Below are 21,339 nucleotides of genomic sequence, written 5' to 3' on the forward strand. Positions count from 1 at the left end.
CATCTTGCATAAAAGAGATTTCTAATGTCTGACCTATTTTACTATAAGAAGCATTATCTACTATAGATGTGGACTACTTTTTAAACTGTACAACTGTATCACCCAAATTTCTTGGAATGTTTGACAACTAAATATTAAAACTATGAAATACAGGAGGGACATGAAATAAGCTTCAGAACACAACCTCCTGATCTATATATGTAAATATAATAGAGGGTGCATTGAGGTAGACTTGTCTTTAAACTTTTAATATTTTTAGGACTTGAAAGGTCAATACCAGTTATTTTAATTGGTTCTGGAAATAGATTGAAGAAGATGACAAAGAACTGGCATAATACGATTGTGAGATCACATCATACATCAGATCATAGAACTGGATTTAATTTTTTCAATGTCTTAAATATACATTACTGTGCTATCAAACAATGATGATGCATATTGCATGTAAAGTTTTAAAACCATGTAACAAGAAAAGAAATCAATTCTGGAAATGTTCCAATACCTTTTTGCTATAAACATATAAAAGATAATTAAACGGTCAAATTCAGTCATATACTGAGCACAGTCATTCCTCTGGTGATACACCATTCTAGAATAAAATTCAGCATGTTTTATTCAAGCATGTTCATGTAATATACATGTATGGGATGTGAATTTTTTTTCCTTCATAGCAGCTTCTGAGTATAATCATTCATTTTAATATAGCAATAAAACATATTCCCTAAGTTCATATTTCTCATCACATTTACTTTACTCACTATTCTTGTCCAACATACTATCAGAGGACAGGATGAGTACCTTATCTCCTATGTAACTAACATAGGGGTTAGTTGAACAGTGGGTTCAATATATTTCACTTTCCATAAGGTTACTGAAAATATATTAAAGATACTACAGTAAAACATATACACATTTACAAATTCCTTCTTTACGAGAGAAACCATAAATGTATAATGTGATATGTTACAATTGAAGAATATCTATGAAGAGTTCCATATTAATCTCTAGTGATTGACCCTTTCTCCCAAAATTATAGTGGGAATATGAACATTTATTCCCTTTCTCTTAACATGAACTCACAAGCTTCAAAAGCTAAAATCCACAATATTAATTACCTAAAGCCAGGCATATCACATCTTTGAATTATGCTACAAGGAAATAAAATAAAATGTTTTCTATTCCAAACAGGCATTTAGTTCACATTCTACAACTTTCCTTTAGACTGGAGTTACTAATCATAATAATCAGGGTATAATACACAGGTAATTAGATAATATAGAGATTACGTTTCATTTTAATTTCACTTATAGATGCTTGCAATAATTTTAAAGGCATGATTACTGGGGATATGAATGTGTATGTGTGTGTATGTGTGTGTGTGTGTGTGTGTGTGTGTGTGTGTAGACATGCTAAGTTGTTAACAGTAAATGTAAAGCAGACTGTACAACGCAACAATAAGTAACTCTGCCCTGAGTTACCTTCAGGTAAAATGGATAGCCTATACATTTAATAAATAAAATAATAAAATAAAATAAAATAGAAATAGAAAGTATTGATGGTCAAGGTAACTATTTTGACAATGAAAATCAAGTAAATAATTGGAGGGTATACATACAGTAAATGTAAAGAGCACAGCAATTCAGATTACTAAAAAAAGGATGCTTTGTGAGGGTTAGGCTTTAGAGAAGATATACTTCCTGTAATTGTTGGTATCTCCTTAAAGAAACCATGTCTTTTTCTAGTTTAACAGAATAGTTGGATGCTCCCAGAAAAATACAGTTTGAGTTAAGGAATTAACAATAGCATACAATGACTCCCTTTCATGTGAGCCAGGAAAGGGTCTAATTTCTTTAAATATGTACTAAGAGGCGAAACAGGGGTGCCTGTGCCCTCCACAGAATATTTTCCACTTTGGATCTGAATTGCAACATATTCCTACAAAAATAGCATAAAAAAATTAGAACAAGGAGATAATTACTGAAAAGTTACTAAAGATGGGAAAATATATGAAGAGATTTTTAAAAAGTTCAAATGCTGGAACAAAAGTGATGATTGGTATGTTTCTGCAAGAATACTCAATGTTTTTGTGGGTAGGAGTGAAAATGGCTGTACTTTAACTGTGTTTCCGCCCACTTTGTTATACAGGTGAAACTCGAAAAATTAGAATACCGTGCAAAAGTTCATTTATTTCAGTAATGCAACTTAAAAGATGAACCTAATATATGAGATGACTCATTACATGCAAAGCAAGATAGTTCAAGCTGTGATTTGTCATAATTGAGATGATTATGGCTTACAGATCATGAAAACCCCAAATCCACAATCTCAGAAAATTAGAATATTACATGCAATCAATAAAACAAGGATTGTACATAGAACAATATCGGACCTTTGAAAAGTGTAAGCAGGCATATGTACTCAGTACTTGGTTTGGGCCCCTTTTGCAGCAACTACTGCCTCAATGCGACATGGCATGGAAGCTATCAGCCTGTGGCACTGCTGAGGTGTTATGAAAGACCAGGATGCTTCAATAGCGGCCTTCAGCTCTTCTGCATTGTTCGGTCTCATGTCTCTCATCTTTCTCTTGGCAATGCCCCATAGATTCTCTATCGGGTTCAGGTCCGGCGAGTTTGCTGGCCAATCAAGCACAGTAATCCCACGGTCATTGAACCAGGTTTTGGTGCTTTTGGCAGTGTGGGCAGGTGCCAAATCCTGCTGGAAAATGAAGTCAGCATCCCCATAAAGCTCGTCTGCGGAAGGAAACATGAAGTGCTCCAAAATCTTCTGATAGACGGCTGTGTTGACCCTGGACTTAATGAAGCACAGTGGACCAACACCAGCAGATGACATGGCTCCCCAAATCAACACAGACTGTGGAAACTTCACATTGGACTTCAAGCATCTTGCAGTGTGTGCCTCTCCATTCTTCCTCCAGACTCTGGGTCCTTGGTTTCCAAATGAGATGCAAAAGTTGCTCTCATCAGAAAAGAGGACTTTGGACCACTGAGCAACAGACCAGGTCTGTTTTTCTTTAGCCCAGGTAAGACACTTCTGACCTTGTTTGTTGTTCAGGAGTGGCTTGACAAGAGGAATACGACATTTGAAGCCCATGTCCAGGATCCGTCTGTGTGTGGTGGCTCTTGATGCACTGACTCCAGCCTCAGTCCACTCCTTGTGAAAGTCCCCAACACTTTTGAATGGCCTTTTTCTGACAATCCTCTCCAGGCTGCAGTCATCCCTGTTGCTTGTGCACCTTTTTCTTCCGCACTTTTCCCTTCCACATAACTTTCTATTAATGTGCTTTGACACGGCACTTTGGGAACATCCAACTTCTTTTGCCTTTTGAGGCTTTCCCTCCTTATGGAGGGTGTCAATGATAGTTTTCTGCACAACTGTCAGGTCAGCAGTCTTTCCCATGATTGTGCTTCCTACTGAACCAGACTGAGAGACCATTTAAAGGGTCAGGAACCCTTTGCAGGTGTTATGGCTTAATTATCTGATTAAAGTGGGACACTTTGAGCCTAGAATATTGAACATTTTCACAATATGCTAATTTTCTGAGATTGTGGATTTGGGGTTTTCATGATCTGTAAGCCATAATCATCTCAATTATGACAAATCACAGCTTGAACTATCTTGCTTTGCATGTAATGAGTCTATCTCATATATTAGGTTCACCTTTTAAGTTGCATTACTGAAATAAATGAACTTTTGCACGATATTCTAATTTTTTGAGTTTCACCTGTATACTTAGAAAAACAAAAGCAAGCTAGATATGGGTGGACTGGGATATTCAAGTAATGTATGAGATAAAACAAGATAAGACAGAGTAAAGAATGAATGGATACTGAATGAAAGCAAATTGAATGTAAACCCAAGTGACCAGCACTAAAGACGTACTGTGAATTAAAATGATTTAGTGACATAAAATGTTGAATGAACATTAAATTACAGAACAAATTGTTCAAGGGAGTGTGTGGTTGAGAAGAACGAGAACACCAAGGTGTTTTGGATGAAGTTGATAAAAAAGATTGAAGTGAGAAGTGTAAAAAAGCCATATATGGATATGATCAAAACAAGCGTGCTTGTAAGAATAAAAAAGCATGGAAAAAGGCACTGAATGGTTTTGGTGTAAACTAGATATATCTATAATTTTCCTTTTCTTACTCTTGAAAATCTTCTATACTGTTAAAGCTGCCGCCTTATTCACAGGTATTCAGCACTCTACTCCATTCACCTAAAATTATTTCTAGATATTTCTATGTTGAGTTATAAAAGATACTTTTAGTTTTCAAAGCTAATCCAACAGAGGTATTTAGACTTTCAAGCTTTTCAAAGAACATGACAACTAAAATTGAAAGCACCTCTATCTAAAGGTAACTTCAGTTGAAATCAACAGTATTGACTTAGCAGTTAATATTTAGGGTCTTAGGAACAATAACTACAATATGAGTTAGAAAGGCAGGTTTCATTACTACTGGGCTGAAAAGATGAGAACTGCTCCTGTCAGTTTCTATGAAGAGCTGTGTTGTTCTAGAATCCAAGACAAGATTGTCACTTATAGCATCTCATTCCAGGGGTCTATTTTCATCTCTTAAATTTAATAGAGAATAGAAGTACTTCTAAAATATGAAAGGATAAATAGAATGAAACAAGAGCCAGATTTCCAGATTACAGGGTGGCCATCCAAAACATTATATCTGTAATCCTACAACCAATTATACTTACATCGAAGAACTTTAAACATAGGGAACTTCTTTTGTTACATCCCCTGAGGTAATCCTGTTGGAGGCTACATGTGGACAGGAGCTGAACCCCAAATAAAGGCCTCTCTATTGTCTTTTTCACTGATGAGAGAGAGGTCATTTATGGACTGATATTTTGCGCAGGGCTTTGAAATTAGGCCAGTAGCTGCAATGGATTGTAGAACTGCAGATGCCCTTTGTTTTATGTCCACTGTTGCTTTAGTGGAATAAATAATGTTAAATGAAACCTTGCATCTGGTAAGTAAAGTTAGGGCAAAAGATAAGTAGAGAGGGATACACAAGAACATGATAATAAATGCATTAGCCTTTAAAATGTTACAGGTTTTTCTTCTGTACTTTGCTATAACAAGTTATAGACAATTCTTCCTTTGGAAAAAAGAGAGACTGACACTGTGAGTGTGACACAATAACACATTTGCTTCAAATCCTAATTTGAAACAAACATACGTTAGCAATCCAATTGGATGCAACATATAGCTACATTATTCTGTATGTATGTATGTATATACCTGTATATATATTCTGTATGTATATACCTCTGAGAAGGAAATAACATACGTTTAAGCTTTCATGAAATTGCTAATGAGACACATACTAATGAACAGCAGGACTGTCGCAACCCTTTGTGTAAATTGTACACCCCCGGGGGGCACCATATGAAGGAAGATGCCACTAGCAAAGTAAAAAAAAAATGTTTATAATACTGATTCAGTGTACTTTGGCACAGCTAAAATATTTCATACATACATACATATATACATACACACACACATACACAAGGACAGCTTGCATGCCAGCAGCACCTCTATGTATGGAATTTTATGTAGAAAGCAATTTAAAACAAATTGAATAACTCCATTCCATGTTGATACATAAAAAAGGGAATATTCACAATCTCTAAGAAAAATTCAGGTGACAGGTCTACTGCATGAAAATTATTGCCTTTAAAGCAGACATTGGAAAAACAATAACAGAGAATATCTAATATAAAAATAATACCACAGCACCAAACTAGTCATTTTCTATTACAAATCAAGCATAATTGTTCTTGGTCACATTTTGGATCATGTACTTAATACGATTTATTCATATTACCACTTTTTAAGTATTAGCTTTATGTTTAAAGAAGCATCATACGTTTCTACCAGGAGTTAATTTTCAAGTTTTGTGACCTTTGTTGCAGCTACCTGGTTTTGACACTTTAAGCCAATGCAATAAAAGAATACCAGAAACCATGCAGTCTAATGCAAACAACCACACCTTTGGGAAACAGTTCAGAACTGTATGAATAAACAAAAGTATATATTACTCAGTCAAAATTGGTAACGTCCATGGAAATTAGACTTTTAAACTGAATAGTAATAATGAACTGTTCCCCAAGATTATCCTTTCTTTAAACTTCTGTTGATAAGTACAGTCAATCTTTATTTGAATGCATGCTTTTGTACTTAAGCAATCAGTATAAGAGTTATTGAAATGAATTAGGAAAATATTTTTTTTATTTTCATCTGAGCAGGTGCTATTGGTTGGCATTCTGAAGTTAGCAACAGTACAGTCTATGGTTTCTAGTTTAACATGCAGAATCAACTATCAAGGCACAAGTCTACTTTTATTAGCTTCTCAAACACTTAGCCAGCTCTACATTTAAATCTTCAAAATGTTTTCTAAATACTCTGAAACATAATAAGAATTCCATTTACTGACAAAGTGCAGCCTTTCATATAACAACTAAATATGTTTAATGACTGATCCTTTTATGCATTACAGCATCACTCGTGTTTTCAGTAAATGGATACAATTTTGTCTGCTTTACCCTATTATTATTACAGTACAGTACTACAGTAGCAATTGCAGAAATTTTCCCCCAGCAATTATCTCACGAAAGCAGCCAGATTTAAAAGCCCTCTGCTTCTGCATATCAAGGTAAAAAGCAACTAGTGCATTTTTGAAAAAAAAAATTGAGAAAATGTATACAAAATGAAACCTCTTGAAAAACTCAGCTGTAGAAACTCAGAGGGCTAATCTCAATGTGATAGAATGAGCTTCATTAGCAAGAAGCATGAATAATCTAGCTATCTAGTCTCGAAACTTATATTTGTTAGCTATATTTTTCCTTTTTTTCCTTTTGGTCATGTATGCAGTTCTGGTTTATCTAGTCTGAGATAAAAGTGATGCATTCAACCACAAAATGTTTGTCAATTGAGACAGAAGCAGTACAGGTAGTCCTCAACTTACAACAGTTCATTTAGTGACATATAACCATTTTTCACAGTTACAACCATTGGAACATCCCCATGGTGATATAATAAAATTCAGATGCTTGGTAACTTGTTCATATTTATGATGGCTTCAGTGTCCCAGGGTCATATGATCACCATTTGCGACCTTCTGACAAACAAAGTCAATGGGGAAGCCAGATTCACTTAACAACCATGTAACTAATTTAACAACTGCAAAGATTCATTTAACAACTGTGGCAAGAAAGGTCATAAAATGGGACAAAACTCATTTAACACATTTTGGTTTCAATTGTGGTCATATGTCAGGGACTACCTGTATCTACAAGTCGACTATAAAACCTGGTAACTATACAAATACACCCATGCAGTTTCTTGGCAACATTTTCAGAATTGGTTTGCCGCTTCCTGAGAATATGCTGGCCTAAATCCCACACACGGACTACTATATCAAACTGGGTTTCTACCATTACTGTACATATTGAACATAAAATATTTGTTACTTGAATATCAGTGACTTGATTTTGTCACTGATTTTATGAGAAATTTGTTCTTAATATGGGATAGGCTGTCAAAACTGATTTTATATTACTATACATTGGGTGGGCTGTATACTTGCTTTTCCACTACACGGAACCAAAGTTGATATATAACATTATGTGATAATGTCTGGGTTTGCATATCCTCCAGATCAGTGGTGGGATTCAAATTTTTTTACTATTGGTTCTGTGGGCGTGGCTCGTTTGGTGGGCATGGCTTGGTGGTCATGTGACTGGGTGGGCGTGGCTTGGTGGCCATGTGACTGTAAAACCAAATACAAGTGGTCCTCACTTAATGGCCAGTTGCTTAGCAAGTGTTCTAATTTATGACTGATCTCCCCAGAGCTACTTGACCTATTTTTGGAGTTTTCACAGCCATACAAACACACACACACACATATACACTTCTAACCCTGCTATTCTATGATTCTGTAAGTATCTCCTGCTGGAGGAGGGGGTTGGACTAGATGACCTCCAAGATCCCTTGCAGGCCATCCCTAGATTGCTGTGTTGCTTCAAAGAGTCTTCTGAAGCCACGGTTTGTGTCCTTCCTTCCTCTCTCTTTTTTCTCCCTCCCTCCCTCCCCTTCCATGTATTTATCTATCCATTCATATATCTCATTTACTTTCTCCTCTCTCCCTCTCTTTCTTTCTTTCTTTCTCTCTTTTTTCTTTCCCTCCCTTCCTCTTTCTTTCTTTCTCTCCCTTTTTCTTTCTTGCTCCTTCCCCCCCTCCCTCTTTCTCTCCCTCCCTCCCTCCCTCTCTTTCTTTCTTTCTGTCCCTTTCCCTTCCTCCTTCTAAAGCTAGGAGACCCACCTGACACACACACACACACACACACACACACACACACAGACTCCCTCCCTTCTAACCCTGCTATTCTATGTTTCTGTAAGGATCGCCTGCAGGAGCAGGGTTTGGACTAGAAGATGACCTCCAAGATCCCTTCCAGCCCTAGATTGCTGTGTTGCTTCAAAGAGTCTTCTGAAGCCAGGGTTTCCTTCCTTCCTTCCTCTCCTTTTTTCCCCTCTCCCTCCCTCCATGTATTTATCTATCCATCCATATATCTCATTCACTTTCTCCTCCCTCCCTCCCTCTCTTTCTTTTTCTTTCTTTGTCCCTTCCTTTCTTTCCTCCCTCCCTTTCTTTGTCTATCCCTTTTCTTCCTTTTGCTTCCTTTCTCTTTTCTTCCTTTCTCTTTTGTCTTTCTTTTCTTTCTTGTCTCTTTCTTTCTCTCTTCCTCTCTCATTCCCTCTTTTTCTCTCTTTCCCTCTCTTTTTCTCTCTCTTTCCCTCCCCTTTCTGTATGTCTCTCTCTATGGCTCTACCCCCCCCCCCGTATCTCTCTCTGTCTCTCTCTCTGTCCCTTCCCTATCTTCCCCGCTCTCTCCCCCACTCTCTGTCTCTCTGTCTCTCTCTCTCTCTGTGTGTGTGTGTGTCTCAAAGCCGTGGCTGGGCCAAGCCAGCAAGCTTTCCTTGGAGCTCTTCACTACTTCTTTCATTTCTTCTTTTTGGAATCCAGACTGGCTGAATAATGATTGCCAGCCGTGGTGGAAGCATCCCTTTGGACGACCTTTCTCCTCCTCCTCCTCCTCCTCTCGCGACTGCTGGTCATGGCGGGTTCGGGAAGGTGCACTCGCGCGGGGAGACACTCGCTCCTCAAATGAGCGGCGCCTGCCCCACACCTGGTTTTGCTGTGCTTTGGTCCTTGCTTGAGGAGTGTCTCCCTTCACGTGTGCACCCCCCCGTCCCACCACAGCTGCCAGTCAGAGGAGGAGGAAGAGGAGGAGAAGGGCCATCTGAAGGGACACTTCCACCATGGCTGGCAATCGTTGTTCAGCCTGTCTGGATTCCAAAAAGAAGAAATGAAAGAAGTAGTGAAGAGCACTAAGGAAAGCTTGCTGGCTTGGCCCAGCCACAGCCTTGAGACACACACACAGACACAGAGAAAGAGAGAGAGAGAGAAGGGGAGAGAGAGGGGAAGATAGGGACCTGGCCCCTTCACTATCCCCCACCATCATCCTTATCTTCTCAGGCCAGGCGAGGGAGGGGAGGGTGAGGGGCAGGACCAGCCACTTCAGGCAAGGTGAAGAGGTGATGACCAAGCATGGGCGAGTAGAAGCCTGGTAACAGCAGATCCCGGCTTAGCTGGCCCAAGGGGCTTTGAGGTCAGCCTGAGGGGTTTTGATGGCCTGGAGTGGCCAAGATCCGAGTAAGCATTGCACTCAGGGTTCACCTGCTGGCTTTACGGAGCCACAGGGTGAGGCCTGGGCTGACGTGCGACGGTAGTGCCATTAGTTGCGGTCGCTTGTAAGTGTCCAAATAACCCAACAAAGATACCAGAAGAGTCGCTCAGGTAGACCTCCCCCCTCTGCAATCCTCCTCCTGAAGAAAACAGCCATTCCCTGAGCTAAGAAGGCAAAGAGCTGTGGCTCGACTCACCCAATTCCTAGGACTACCCCAAATGGTCCCAATTCGGCATGGAGAAAGTGGCTCCCCCCGGCAATCCCCCTTTCCCTTGGTCGGTGCTCTGACTTCCCATGGCCCACCAGCCTGAACACCGGGTTGGACCACTAGAAGGCCACTTCCCCACTTCTCAGCAGCGCTCCTGTGCCGACCACTGCAGGACCCTCCACCTGCTTCCCCAACTTCTCCCTCAACTTCAAAATGACGATGCCTGTTGCCGACACGGGTGCGACCAGGCGGGCATGGCAGGACTAACTAGAGGCAATTGTTCCAGGTCCAACGAAGGGGCTGTGGGCAGGAGAGGGAAGGGGTAGCAGGCAAAGGGGCAATGAGGGAGGCAAAGAGTCATGCTCCCTGGTCGCCCACCCCCACCCATTCCACCCCTCCACCTGAAGTCCAGCAGCCGCACTGAAAAAAATACTCCCTGTTCTATGTGCCTGGCCCAGCAATTTTGAGCAGCTGGTGCATAGAACAGGGTGTGCTTTTTTTGGTGTGGTTGCTAGACTGCAGCTGCACCGAAAAAAGCATGCAGCAGCTGCAGGCATTTTGCAACAAGGGGGGGGGACGAGAAGCCCCAGGACATCCGCCACCCAACTGCTGGCTGGCTGGGCCAGGCCAGGCCAGGCTGGAAGAGGTGCGTCCACTGGGTGAAGGAAGAAAATGAGAGCGGGCAGACAGACGGATGTCCTGGGGCTGCTGCAAATGCGCACTGCATGTGTAGCAGCTGCACACGCAGTGCGCATGTGCAGCAGCCTTGAGACCGCCGCCTGAGCTGCGCCACGGCCACCATGTGGTAGGGAAAGCTAGGAGAGCGACCGGGACAAGTGGATCAGTTGAATACTACCTCTGCTCCAGATTGAATATAAGAATTGTTACTATAGTTAGTTGTATGTGTAAACTTGTCCAAGAGAATGTGTAGTGGTTATAAGAAAAAACTCTACTGAATGTTGGGTGTAACCTTGTAACAAAGTTTCGATATTGGAACCAATTACCTCAAAAAGTGGCGGACCTCATTGAATGTGTTCAAGTAGAACCTAGATAGACATCTGTCACACATACTTTACTTGGATTTGCACATTGAGAAGGGGAGCTGTCTTGATTGCCTAACTGATTCATTTATTAAACACATTCAGACTGTCCCAATTCAACTATGGACATAATTTATAGTAATAAAAACATTGTACATAGGGAAAAAGGCATTAAAAAATAAAATAGCCACAGAAAGCTAGATTATATTTAAAATGAATCAAACCAATTTCAATCAACGTATTAATTCCAAATATACAATAAACAAGAATAACTTAAAAACTACTTTGTAAGCTACTCAAATGTCACTTTTTTCAAAAAATATAGCAGCCCAATGATTTATCACAGAGGAAACCTACATTGTTAATTTATTCCTTTTGTACATACATACACAGACACAAAATAATATAAATAAATATAAATTATATAAAATAAAAGGGTAATAACTGGGCATTGTTTTAGCTAGGCGAGATTGACTGAAACAAGTTAATGATTACTAAAGCAAGCTCCATTTGTTCAATTATTTTTTTCTAAATCTGAATCCAGGCCCAAGATTGTGCATTAATCTTGTATGTGTACTTGGAAACAGGATCCACGGAAATCAACGAAAACATATCTAAGTCAACATATGCTAGATAAGTTAGATAAGTCTGCCATTATATACACTTTCATCCCTATAACTTTGGAATGACTCAGATGCATCTATAATAATAAAATAAAATGTATTCATTTATTTGTAAAATTTATTAGCTGCCCAGCTTACCAGAGGGTAACTCTGGACATCTTAAAATCTGAAAACATAAAAATATACAAAATCTAAAAGACATCAATAAAATAAAATTCCAATTACTGAGCCCCAATTAAAAAATGGGGAGTAAGAGAGTAAATTGAGAAAGGGGGAACTGGGATCGGTTATTAATGTATCTCAACCACCCATGTGAAACCCCTCCATTAGAGGCACAAGCCAACTGGCAGAGCCAGGTCTTTAAGCTCTTGCCGAAGCTCAGGCAACCTCCCTCTGGAGGGGCAAGATGTTCCAAAGGGATGAAAGAGAAGGCTCCTCTGCTAGATCCCGCAGCCAATGAATCTGCAGCATGCTTCCTCTGACGGCATGGGGGGGGGGGGCAATCCCAGTGGGATGAGATGATCCTTCAAAAGCATACTAAATTATTGTTGAGACCTTCAAAATAATTAATGTAAACAAACTGATTACAAGATGTTCTCTATTTAAAGGTAAATAATATTAATATATACAATTTTGTGTTAACAAATATGTTGTCAGATTTTTGAATAAATTTGAACTCCAGAACTTGTTCCAGAATATGCAGCAATGTGTAAATGTGTATATAGCCCTCACCTGCAACATTTTAAAGCAACTTTTATGTTTTCCCAAGACCAGGTGCTTGCTATGATCCGTGTTAGATGTTCTAAAACACTTATGGAGGTCAGAAGCACTGACCAACTCAATTCAACTATTCAGATATGATATTTTTATTTATCATCATATTTTAACTACCAAACTTTTATTATGTATTCTGGCTAATCACCTTTGTTGCATAGATACTGTATATATTTTTTAAATGTGGAAATGAGGAATATGCTACATTAATCTGCAATAATTCTATCAGCCTCATACATGCTGAAATCCTCAAATAAAATTGTACTGAAGAGAAATGATAAAAAAAAAAAAATCAAGCGACTTGACACCTGCAACAAAGGGCTCTATGAATAGAGGGTCTAAATATTTTTCAAAGCTAATATTTTATTTTAAAACTATAAAAAAACTTCATACCTCTTCCACTTCTTCCGACAAATCTTAAATCGTTGAATCTTGCTACTTGATTCTTCATGGCAGCAGTAGCATTTCTGAGTTCTGCAGAGTAGTTTTCATCATTTCCAGCCATAACTGTAACCAAAGTCCCATCAGGGACATCTCCTAATGCGACCACCTAAACAAGTAAATGAAAAAAAAATACTTTTGAATAATTTGAGTATATAAACTGTTAAAAAATGAAAATGAATTGGGATTAGAACTACTTTGTACAAAATAAATATATAGAGATGCAGGAGAATTCAACTAAGCAAAGTCGATTTAGGGCCAAGTGAAATGTGATTTAAATTATGGCTAACACTTCATGATTATATTCACAATGAGTTAATTTTTATACCAGTTCGTTGAATCAGTCAAATAGCTCATTTCATACTTAAGTCATAATTGGTGGGTCTGTACATCGCAAAGTCAAAAACCAACAAATAACGTAACTGCTTAGTATAGCGTGGGAGCCCAGCCACAGATTTCCATGGCACTCTAGACTAAAACGTAATTCATTCTACTACAGAAATAAATGTTGTTTATTAAAAATAAACAGCAAATGCATATGCTAATTTAGCAGAATGGAAAAAGTACAGTAATCCCAATGTTACGATTCTGCAATGATAAAAGGGATCTCATACATACACTGATTTCAATGAGACCAACAAAAAAATATACACTAACAAGTTATGTACAAATGCTGCACATAAATGGTTGGACAATGTATAAAACCAGTAAGAAAGAAAACCATTCAAATTACTCAAAGCTCCATCCTGAAAGGATTTGGAGCTACAACCAATGTTATTATTATTGTTATATATTATTGTTTAAAGATTCAGCAGATAGTACTGCATACTGGATATAGCTCAAGAAAGGAAGCATCCTTATTGTGTAGTCTCCATTTATATAAATTAATTTAAACAAATTGTTTCAAATAAATAAGTATCCTTACTATGTAATTACTGAGTTGGAATCACATCTGAAGTACATATAGAATAAAATCCCAGATTTTCAATTAATTTCTTCTAAGCAAGATGAAGCCCACATTCATATAAATGAAATTGGCTTTGAACATTGACAGATGCAAAGAAGATAACACTACTGTATTTTTCCTTTTGTTTCCTGACTAATAATCAAAGGAACTTCCAAATGTTTCCAGGCAGGATCATAAATTAAAATCAGAACTGCCACTTCACCACATTCAGACATTCATTTTATTCCCCATACATGTTTTATCACTATATGTGGATCTTCTGAAACAATTCTGCAAATCATTCTGATCCATTTCCAAACTGAATAAAAGCTAGGTGCTCACACAATACTATCATTTAACGTTTTGTTTGCTTTTCCCTAAGCATGATATATAATTCCAACCATCATGGTTTATTGTTGGGAATGAGTCATACTCTAAGACATATCCACCTATCCATGGTTTAAAAATCCTAATCCGATTTTATGAGAATCTTGAAAAGCATATTACCCTGTTCTATAAGGCAAGAGCAATAACAACCTTAAAGATTTTTACTATTAACTATTAAATACTATTTACTATTTTACTATTAACAATGCAGTACATATATCACATCAAAACTGTAGTGAGTTGTCATAAGGAGATTGCTTACATAAAATGCTAGCTTACATAATATATTAATGAAATTTTTTTAATCAAATTGTAGCTCTGATGGCTTCACTCTATATTTCCTCTATATGGGTTAGAGAAAGTTTGCATTTTCATTTATGTTTGATTATAAATAGTCATATGCATAACTTGCTATAACAATGACCATCTTATTATTAAACTTACATAGCCAGTTCTTTTGTAATTTATCCTATGGTATCCTGCCATTATGCTGAACTTTAGTTTTTACTTTTGTCACTGTTTTTTTTTCTTTCAGAGTGTTCTATTATCCCACTGTTACTTCTGAGAGCTTAACTTTATTACAGTTGTACATGAGCACTAAGTGCTACCGGTAATAGTTTGGTTTATTCACTTTTTCCCCATTTATATTTCTCCTGGATTAGGACCAATTGCACTGAACTGAAGTTCATTCAAAATCAGTGTAATTTAGTACAACATAAATAATTAGAACCAAGACATTGGAAATCACAAAACACAAAGACCTTCAAACAGAAGTGGCAAAAGAAACCAAAGATAGCTTCAGTAGTAATAGGCGCCTTGGGTGGCAATCCGAAAACACCTAAAGCACTACTTGAACACCATTAGTATTGACAAAATCACTACTAATCAATGGAATAGCTTACATCCTGGGACAATACCTTTAATATTATTGAACAACAACACCTGCCTATTCTGGGTTCTTGGGAAGGAATCAATAGGTGGACAAAAATGCCAAATGGAGTCTAAACATCTAGTTGACTATGGGACAACCATAATTTATTAATTGTAGATGACTCCTACAGATTCAGAACAGTTTTAGAAATATTTTCTCTTCCTGCATCAACTGAAACCACAATTTATTTTTTCACATTCACCCGCTACTACCCTTTTGTCTTTCTTTTTAACATATTCGGAATAATAAAATATTCATGTAAAATTCAAAAAGCAGACAAATGTTTTAAGGGGGAAATAATGTCGGACAAATTCCAAGACAAATTCCAAAATGATAGAATCTGTATAGTAATAAAAATGACCATTTTTGTTGGAATAAATGAAAAGTACTATTTAGGATTAAAGGTTATCTAAGGATATTATAATTTTTGTCAACTGTGCCTGAATCAAGTGTGTAAACTCAGTCATTCTAAGGTTAAATGTACAGAAATGAAAAAAAATCATGCTACCTACAACTTAATTCATTATCTAAAGTTTCTTTCCATCATCATGCTCATATAATAAATATTAAATATTCAAAATCTTCTGAGTGATCCAAGTATGCAAAAATATCTGTAAGTTGCACAGAGTGGCTGGGAGTCAGGCAGCATATATATTTAATAAATTCATCATCATCATTTTAGCCATTGCCTATCCACTGCAGGATGATGGCCTCTTCCACATGTTGCCAACCTGTATGGCCCTGGGCTTTCTTTTGCAAATAGGGCCTGCAATATTTAATAAATTATTGTAGCTATTATTAGATTTGGAGCTTTTCTCGCTGAAGCTTTTAGATATTTCTAGCATAAAGAATTCAAGGTATATTAGACAACTCGACACTGGGTTTTTCAGGAGTATTCCTCAAGATACAGTATTTTATATTTTCAGTGATGAAAAACAGTTAAACTAAGAAAATTCAACACAATACTTACAATAAATGGAAATATTCTAGAAAATATTAATTCTGTGCATGTTTCTTAATATTCATGTTGTAGTTCTAAAAAACCTCAAAAATATTTCTGCCTTTAAAGTACTGAGCATATTTGTTAAATTCACCATGTTTATTCCATGGTGAAAAAATTCTAGTAAGGCCCTAGCAAAAACAATAGAAAAAAATCTGTAGGCCCAGGAGAATGTGACTGGTAATTAAAGCTTGTAAAAGAGTCAAAGAACACAAACATTTACATTATAAAACAGTCTAAACAGATAAGCTAGAACTTGCTGACTGGAGATTGAATTGCTGAGTTTACAAAAATGGTTTTTATGCAAACTGGATGGAATATCAGATGTTTAAAGCAACTTTACTATTAAAACCTACTAATTGGAATAGTAAGTTCTCCTTTTAAGATATTTAAGGCAAAGTAATTTTGTGAGATACTTCATGGTTATCAAATCAAGTAAATAATACCAGAAAACATTTATCATTAGTCATTAATTCTAATAAAAGCAGTACTAAATGAACATTTGATTTTGAAAGAAAATTTCTACAAATAATAGATTGTGAATTTATTTTAGATTGTGAAATGTTTTACAAAACACTGGCAAAAAGCAAACTCTTATAGATCCAAGCTTTTGAATTAATAATTTCACATCACTAACTTCTTCCCTATATTATTCAAATATTTCTAATAATTCCCCGTCGACTCAATTTTGCTAAGGGATTTGGTTACGAGTCTATGAAGGAGTTACTGTTAAAGATAATAACAGGTGCAGTGAGAAACAATAATCAAAATGATTTGATGCTGAATCTTACAGGACAGCTGATCCGAGTACAAAAATCCTGAAGAAATGGAATTGAACATTTCCTTGTTTCTCACCTTAGCTACTGCTTAAAAAAAAAAATCAGGCAGGCATTCCAGCCAAAATATGGTGATTATTTAAGAGCTGTGCTCAAATTTGAAGATAAAAGAGGAAGCATATTCTGGCGGCTGTCAGCCGGTAGGGAAGTGAAAAAATTGAAGCATAGCCAAAGGTGATGGGTGGGGGAGTGATCCTTGCCTGTTAAGAGCCTCTCGGAATGGAAATATTTTGTGAACCATCTGACAACTACACCGCGGCCTTCCAACCAAGTAGCTTCTTCACGGCTGCACTTTTAATCGCCGCTAAGATTGCACTGGTGGTAAAAAGGGAAAACAAGCAGTTTTCGGAGACAGTGACTTGCATTTCTTAATGAAGACAAATCAAGACGCTTCGGTCTAAGATAAGCAGGACTTGCTACCCTCTAGGTGCAGAGCAAGAATTTAAAGAGATCGCGTGTGGGACTGCCAGAAAAAAGACCGCCCAGCATTCTGCCCTTAGCCCTGCGGTTAAATCCGTCCTAGCAAGATTTGGGGGCATAGTTTGCACATGTTGCAATTATTCGGACCCCATTCTATCTTGTACGCTAGCCCGCGATCCTTAAACGGTTCCCGCTCAAAAGGCGAAGGAATAACTGCACGAACAACCGACGCGGAACAGTGGGGAAGACTTTTTTTAGACAACTGAAATAATTAATCCACCCAAGACATTTCAAAAGAAAAATAACAGCGGGGAAGGTGGAAGAAGACGCTTCCCGGCCAATTAACGGGCTGCAGTAGCGCTTGTTCTTTTCCAAGTGCAATTCAGTACGAGTACAAGCACGGTGGCAGGAAAAGTTCACGCTCTAGAAATGTGTGAGGGCACAAGTGGGAATAGGAGAAGAGGCAAACAAGGCGCAGGCCTTGATTACGGGGTGCGCCCGGTGCCAAGTAATTGAGAAAAACAAAAATCAAAGATTAAACCAAAAAGCAAGAAGCCGGGGTCTTCCTTTACTAAAGGACAGGGATGGGGAAAGACTCGTGCGAGTGAAAGTTGTTACTTATCAACAGGTGCGAGTCCATGAAATGATTGGCGGGAGGTTTTTAAGTCAAAGTATACCGGATCTGGGCACGTTTCTCGTTGTTAGACTCGCACTTCCGCTTTTCAGGAGGAGGCCGAGAAATCATAGCCCCAGAGCAACCCTCCAGAAATGAAGAATACCGAGCGACTGCGAAGGTTATTTTAGGAGAAAGCTAGGGCGCTTTTCTGATACATTTTTTCTTTTGAGATGCCCCTTCGCAGGATTTGTCCAGGCACGTTGGATTTATTAACAGCCTTAACTCGCCTGACAAGGTTCTGTTTATCGCCTTGGTGGGTCACTGATTAGACACGTGTACTAGTAGCCGCTGGGAGATCGGTGAGAGCTTATGTGAGATCCAAGTGGACTTGCAGGTTTCAGAATTAAAACGCTATGGGTAACTCTTTTTGAATTGTAACTCATACAGTATTTCCCTTTTCGTTCCTTCACCTAGAAGCTCGTTTGTCAATATAGACGAGCATTTATTTCTGAATCCTAGAACGTGCCTTCTGGGTCGCCTCAATTTAAAGTTTAGATCACGCCCTACTCGTCGAAGGAAAAGGAACAAAGCAAGGTCCCTGCACCGCGGAATTATTAATTGCTTTAGGGAAGTGCGGCTTCCGCTACGAGAAATCTTAGTTTTAGCCAAATTGCAAATACTAGACACTCCCCAGCTTTGGGATAAAATTCTCAGATATTTTTTTTAGATGAGTAATTGGAAGGGGTGGGCGTTAATTGTTTTGTTTGTTCGTTACAAATTCAAGATGCAGAAAAAAATCTAGACTTGTCCCTTTGGTGGAATTGGATCCTAATATCAATCAAAAGCCTATAATTTTGCAGTTCAAGCACTAATTTTTTAATTAGTGTCATTATGAATATTTTGCTTTATCCAAGTTGATGTAGCTAAAGTCGTAGGCTGAGTTGTTAATGAAGTGCAACTATAGAGGCACAGTACTTTTAAAGTGAACTTTTCTCTCTTACTCTGATTTTTTGAACATGGAGATTAACGTTTTGATAAATGAAATAAAAGGAGTTAATACTGCTTACCATAATTCAAAAATTGTTAACACATTTAGAAAACCCATTTCATTTAGCTTTTGAAAATTACTTTGTAAGGAACTTCTAATTAAGACTCAGAAATTTTAATTCATTCAATAGTCTTTACATTGATCACAGGAAATCTAATCTGCTTTTAGATCCCACAAGTCTATCTGGAATTGAGATACACAAAGGGCATGTGGCAACTCTGTTGCAGTTACTACTCCATTTGCACATATGTCATAGATATTAAGATGAAAGAGATATGACAATCAGTTATAGATCCCAGTTCTTCTGTTTAACAGTCTTGGAGTTGGAGATACTGGTTGTAATTCATTTTGTTGTCACTGTCAGCTGGAGAAGGGGTAGGGAAACCTTTTGACCTGGCATGAAATCTTTTGATCTGATCCACCTTCCTTTGAAATATTTCCCAAGATGTATGCCATCACCTGCTTTTCAAGAATATCTTGGCATGAAATCTTTTGATCTCTCTTGTTGAGCTGGTGGCTGATTGTTATCCCTGAGAGTACTGATATAGCAAGAAACCCCACTGCATCCAGTGATTGCTTTAAATATTGTCTGCTTTGGATACAATAGTTATGGTCTCAAGATCAGGTTGTTTGGATTGAATCAATCAAGGTTAGGTAAAAAGAAAACTGTAATCCTCCACTGGCCAATTGCCATGGTCTCTTGAAGGCATGCTGATTGTTGGGATGCTTGATCTTAATACAAAACTAAATGGTCTTTCCTAGCATCCCTCCTGGCACTTGTGTACTTGGGCAAAAGTGCATCTTCATAAGGCTACAAAGATGGTGTTGACTATGAAGAGTTAAAGTTCAGAGTATACGCTGCTGCCTTATGTAATTAAAAAAAATGCTTTACAATACACTGGATCAGTCTAGTATATATTTCAAAGCGGTAAAATAAAATCTAGTGTTGATGCAGATTATAATGGCACTGTATGAAATTGTAATACAAGCCTGTGCATGGAAGTGGCCCTGTTGTGTTGGCAGCATATTCTCAATATAGTTTGAACCTCATGTACCTTAAAGTACAGTCAAAACTGGGGATTATTCTGAAAAATGCATAAGGTTGTGCTGTAAAATTGCAAAGTTTATTTCCCATAGGAAGAAGTAGAATTTATTTCACAAAATATTCTTGGAATTGTTTTTCTGGATGAGAATGCTTACACATTTGTTGGTAAATCCCATCAATTTCCAGAACACTTTTCTACATACATGAAAAGGAACTGATTCCTTGAAAATAAGACCTATTGAAAGAAATCAGAAGAGTTGACTAATTCTTTTTTCTGCCATTTCTTACCCTCTCAAATCCTAGTCCAAATTACAAATGTTTGGCATAGAGCACAAATGACTAGAAATCAGTGGTGAAACTCAGAACAGCAACTTGCACTTTTAGCTTGCAAAACTAATGACAGCTGTACGAATAAGTGCCATTGTTATCAGTAGATCTTACTTGTGATTAAGTACTCAACAATGGCATGGCTGCAGCCCTGAAGTTATTGAGGATTTATTTGGAATCCTCCTTCAGTATTATATCTTCCCGAATGAATTGGGAGATTGGCTGTCCGCTGCAAAGGGTGACAGAAAAATCGTTTCCCCCAATATGATTCCGCAGTTATACTTGCGTAGTGTCTCTCCCCCCTCCCCAGGTCCTTGTCCCCCACCTTCCTACCTTGAAAGCGATCGGCAGAGTCTTGTTGCACCTCCAATGGGTCGGCAGGACAGAGCAGAGGAAGTTGGGGCTGTCGGTGCGGACCAGTTCTCCCGGATGATCGGCTAAGACATCCACCATGCTGCGATCTGCGTTTCTCAGTTTCCCCACCAGGGCGCTGTTGCCGTTCTCTTGGCCGACCAGCGGCAGCGCGTCGCTCATCTTGCCCGGGCTCAGAGTGGTGGAGGGCGGCGTGAAGCGGCGGCTGGTGCTGGTATCTACGGGGATACGCATCACAACAAGCCTTTTGAGTGAAAAAGGTCCTCAGAGAGTTTCGGATAAAGCGATACGAGCGCAACTCTTCAGCCGGCGGTTCTCGGGAGACCAACATAAAAAGAAAGAGGCTTAGGGTCCCGGTGCAGAAGGGGCAAACGAAGCGAAGCCACTCCAGGAGCGAATTTGGACTAGTTGGACAGAGCAGGGGAACGCCCGGGCTCCTGGTCCTGCCAGAATTAACCCAAGCATCCAGTTTTAGGTTGCTCTTCTCTGGAAGTCTATGTGTGCTCTTTAAAAATGAAAAACGGCCTTATAGATTTGGA

General features: G+C 38.4%; 1 protein-coding gene across 1 annotated transcript in view; it reads right to left on the minus strand.

Annotated features, from left to right (window-relative positions):
- RUNX1 (RUNX family transcription factor 1) overlaps window positions 1-21,339 on the minus strand; it is a 213,611-nt gene that overhangs the window by 93,518 nt on the left and 98,754 nt on the right. The window contains exons 3-4 of the mRNA XM_087937589.1: window positions 20,762-21,018; window positions 12,825-12,981 (exon numbers count right to left, since the gene is read on the minus strand). Of these exons, the coding sequence (XP_087793715.1) occupies window positions 12,825-12,981; window positions 20,762-21,018 (414 nt within the window). The remainder of the gene's footprint in view (window positions 1-12,824; window positions 12,982-20,761; window positions 21,019-21,339) is intronic.

The sequence above is a fragment of the Pseudonaja textilis genome, chromosome 7, assembly GCF_049901715.1.
Source record: "Pseudonaja textilis isolate UNSWEBS1 chromosome 7, rPseTex1.2, whole genome shotgun sequence".
In the NCBI taxonomy this organism is placed as follows: domain Eukaryota; kingdom Metazoa; phylum Chordata; class Lepidosauria; order Squamata; family Elapidae; genus Pseudonaja; species Pseudonaja textilis.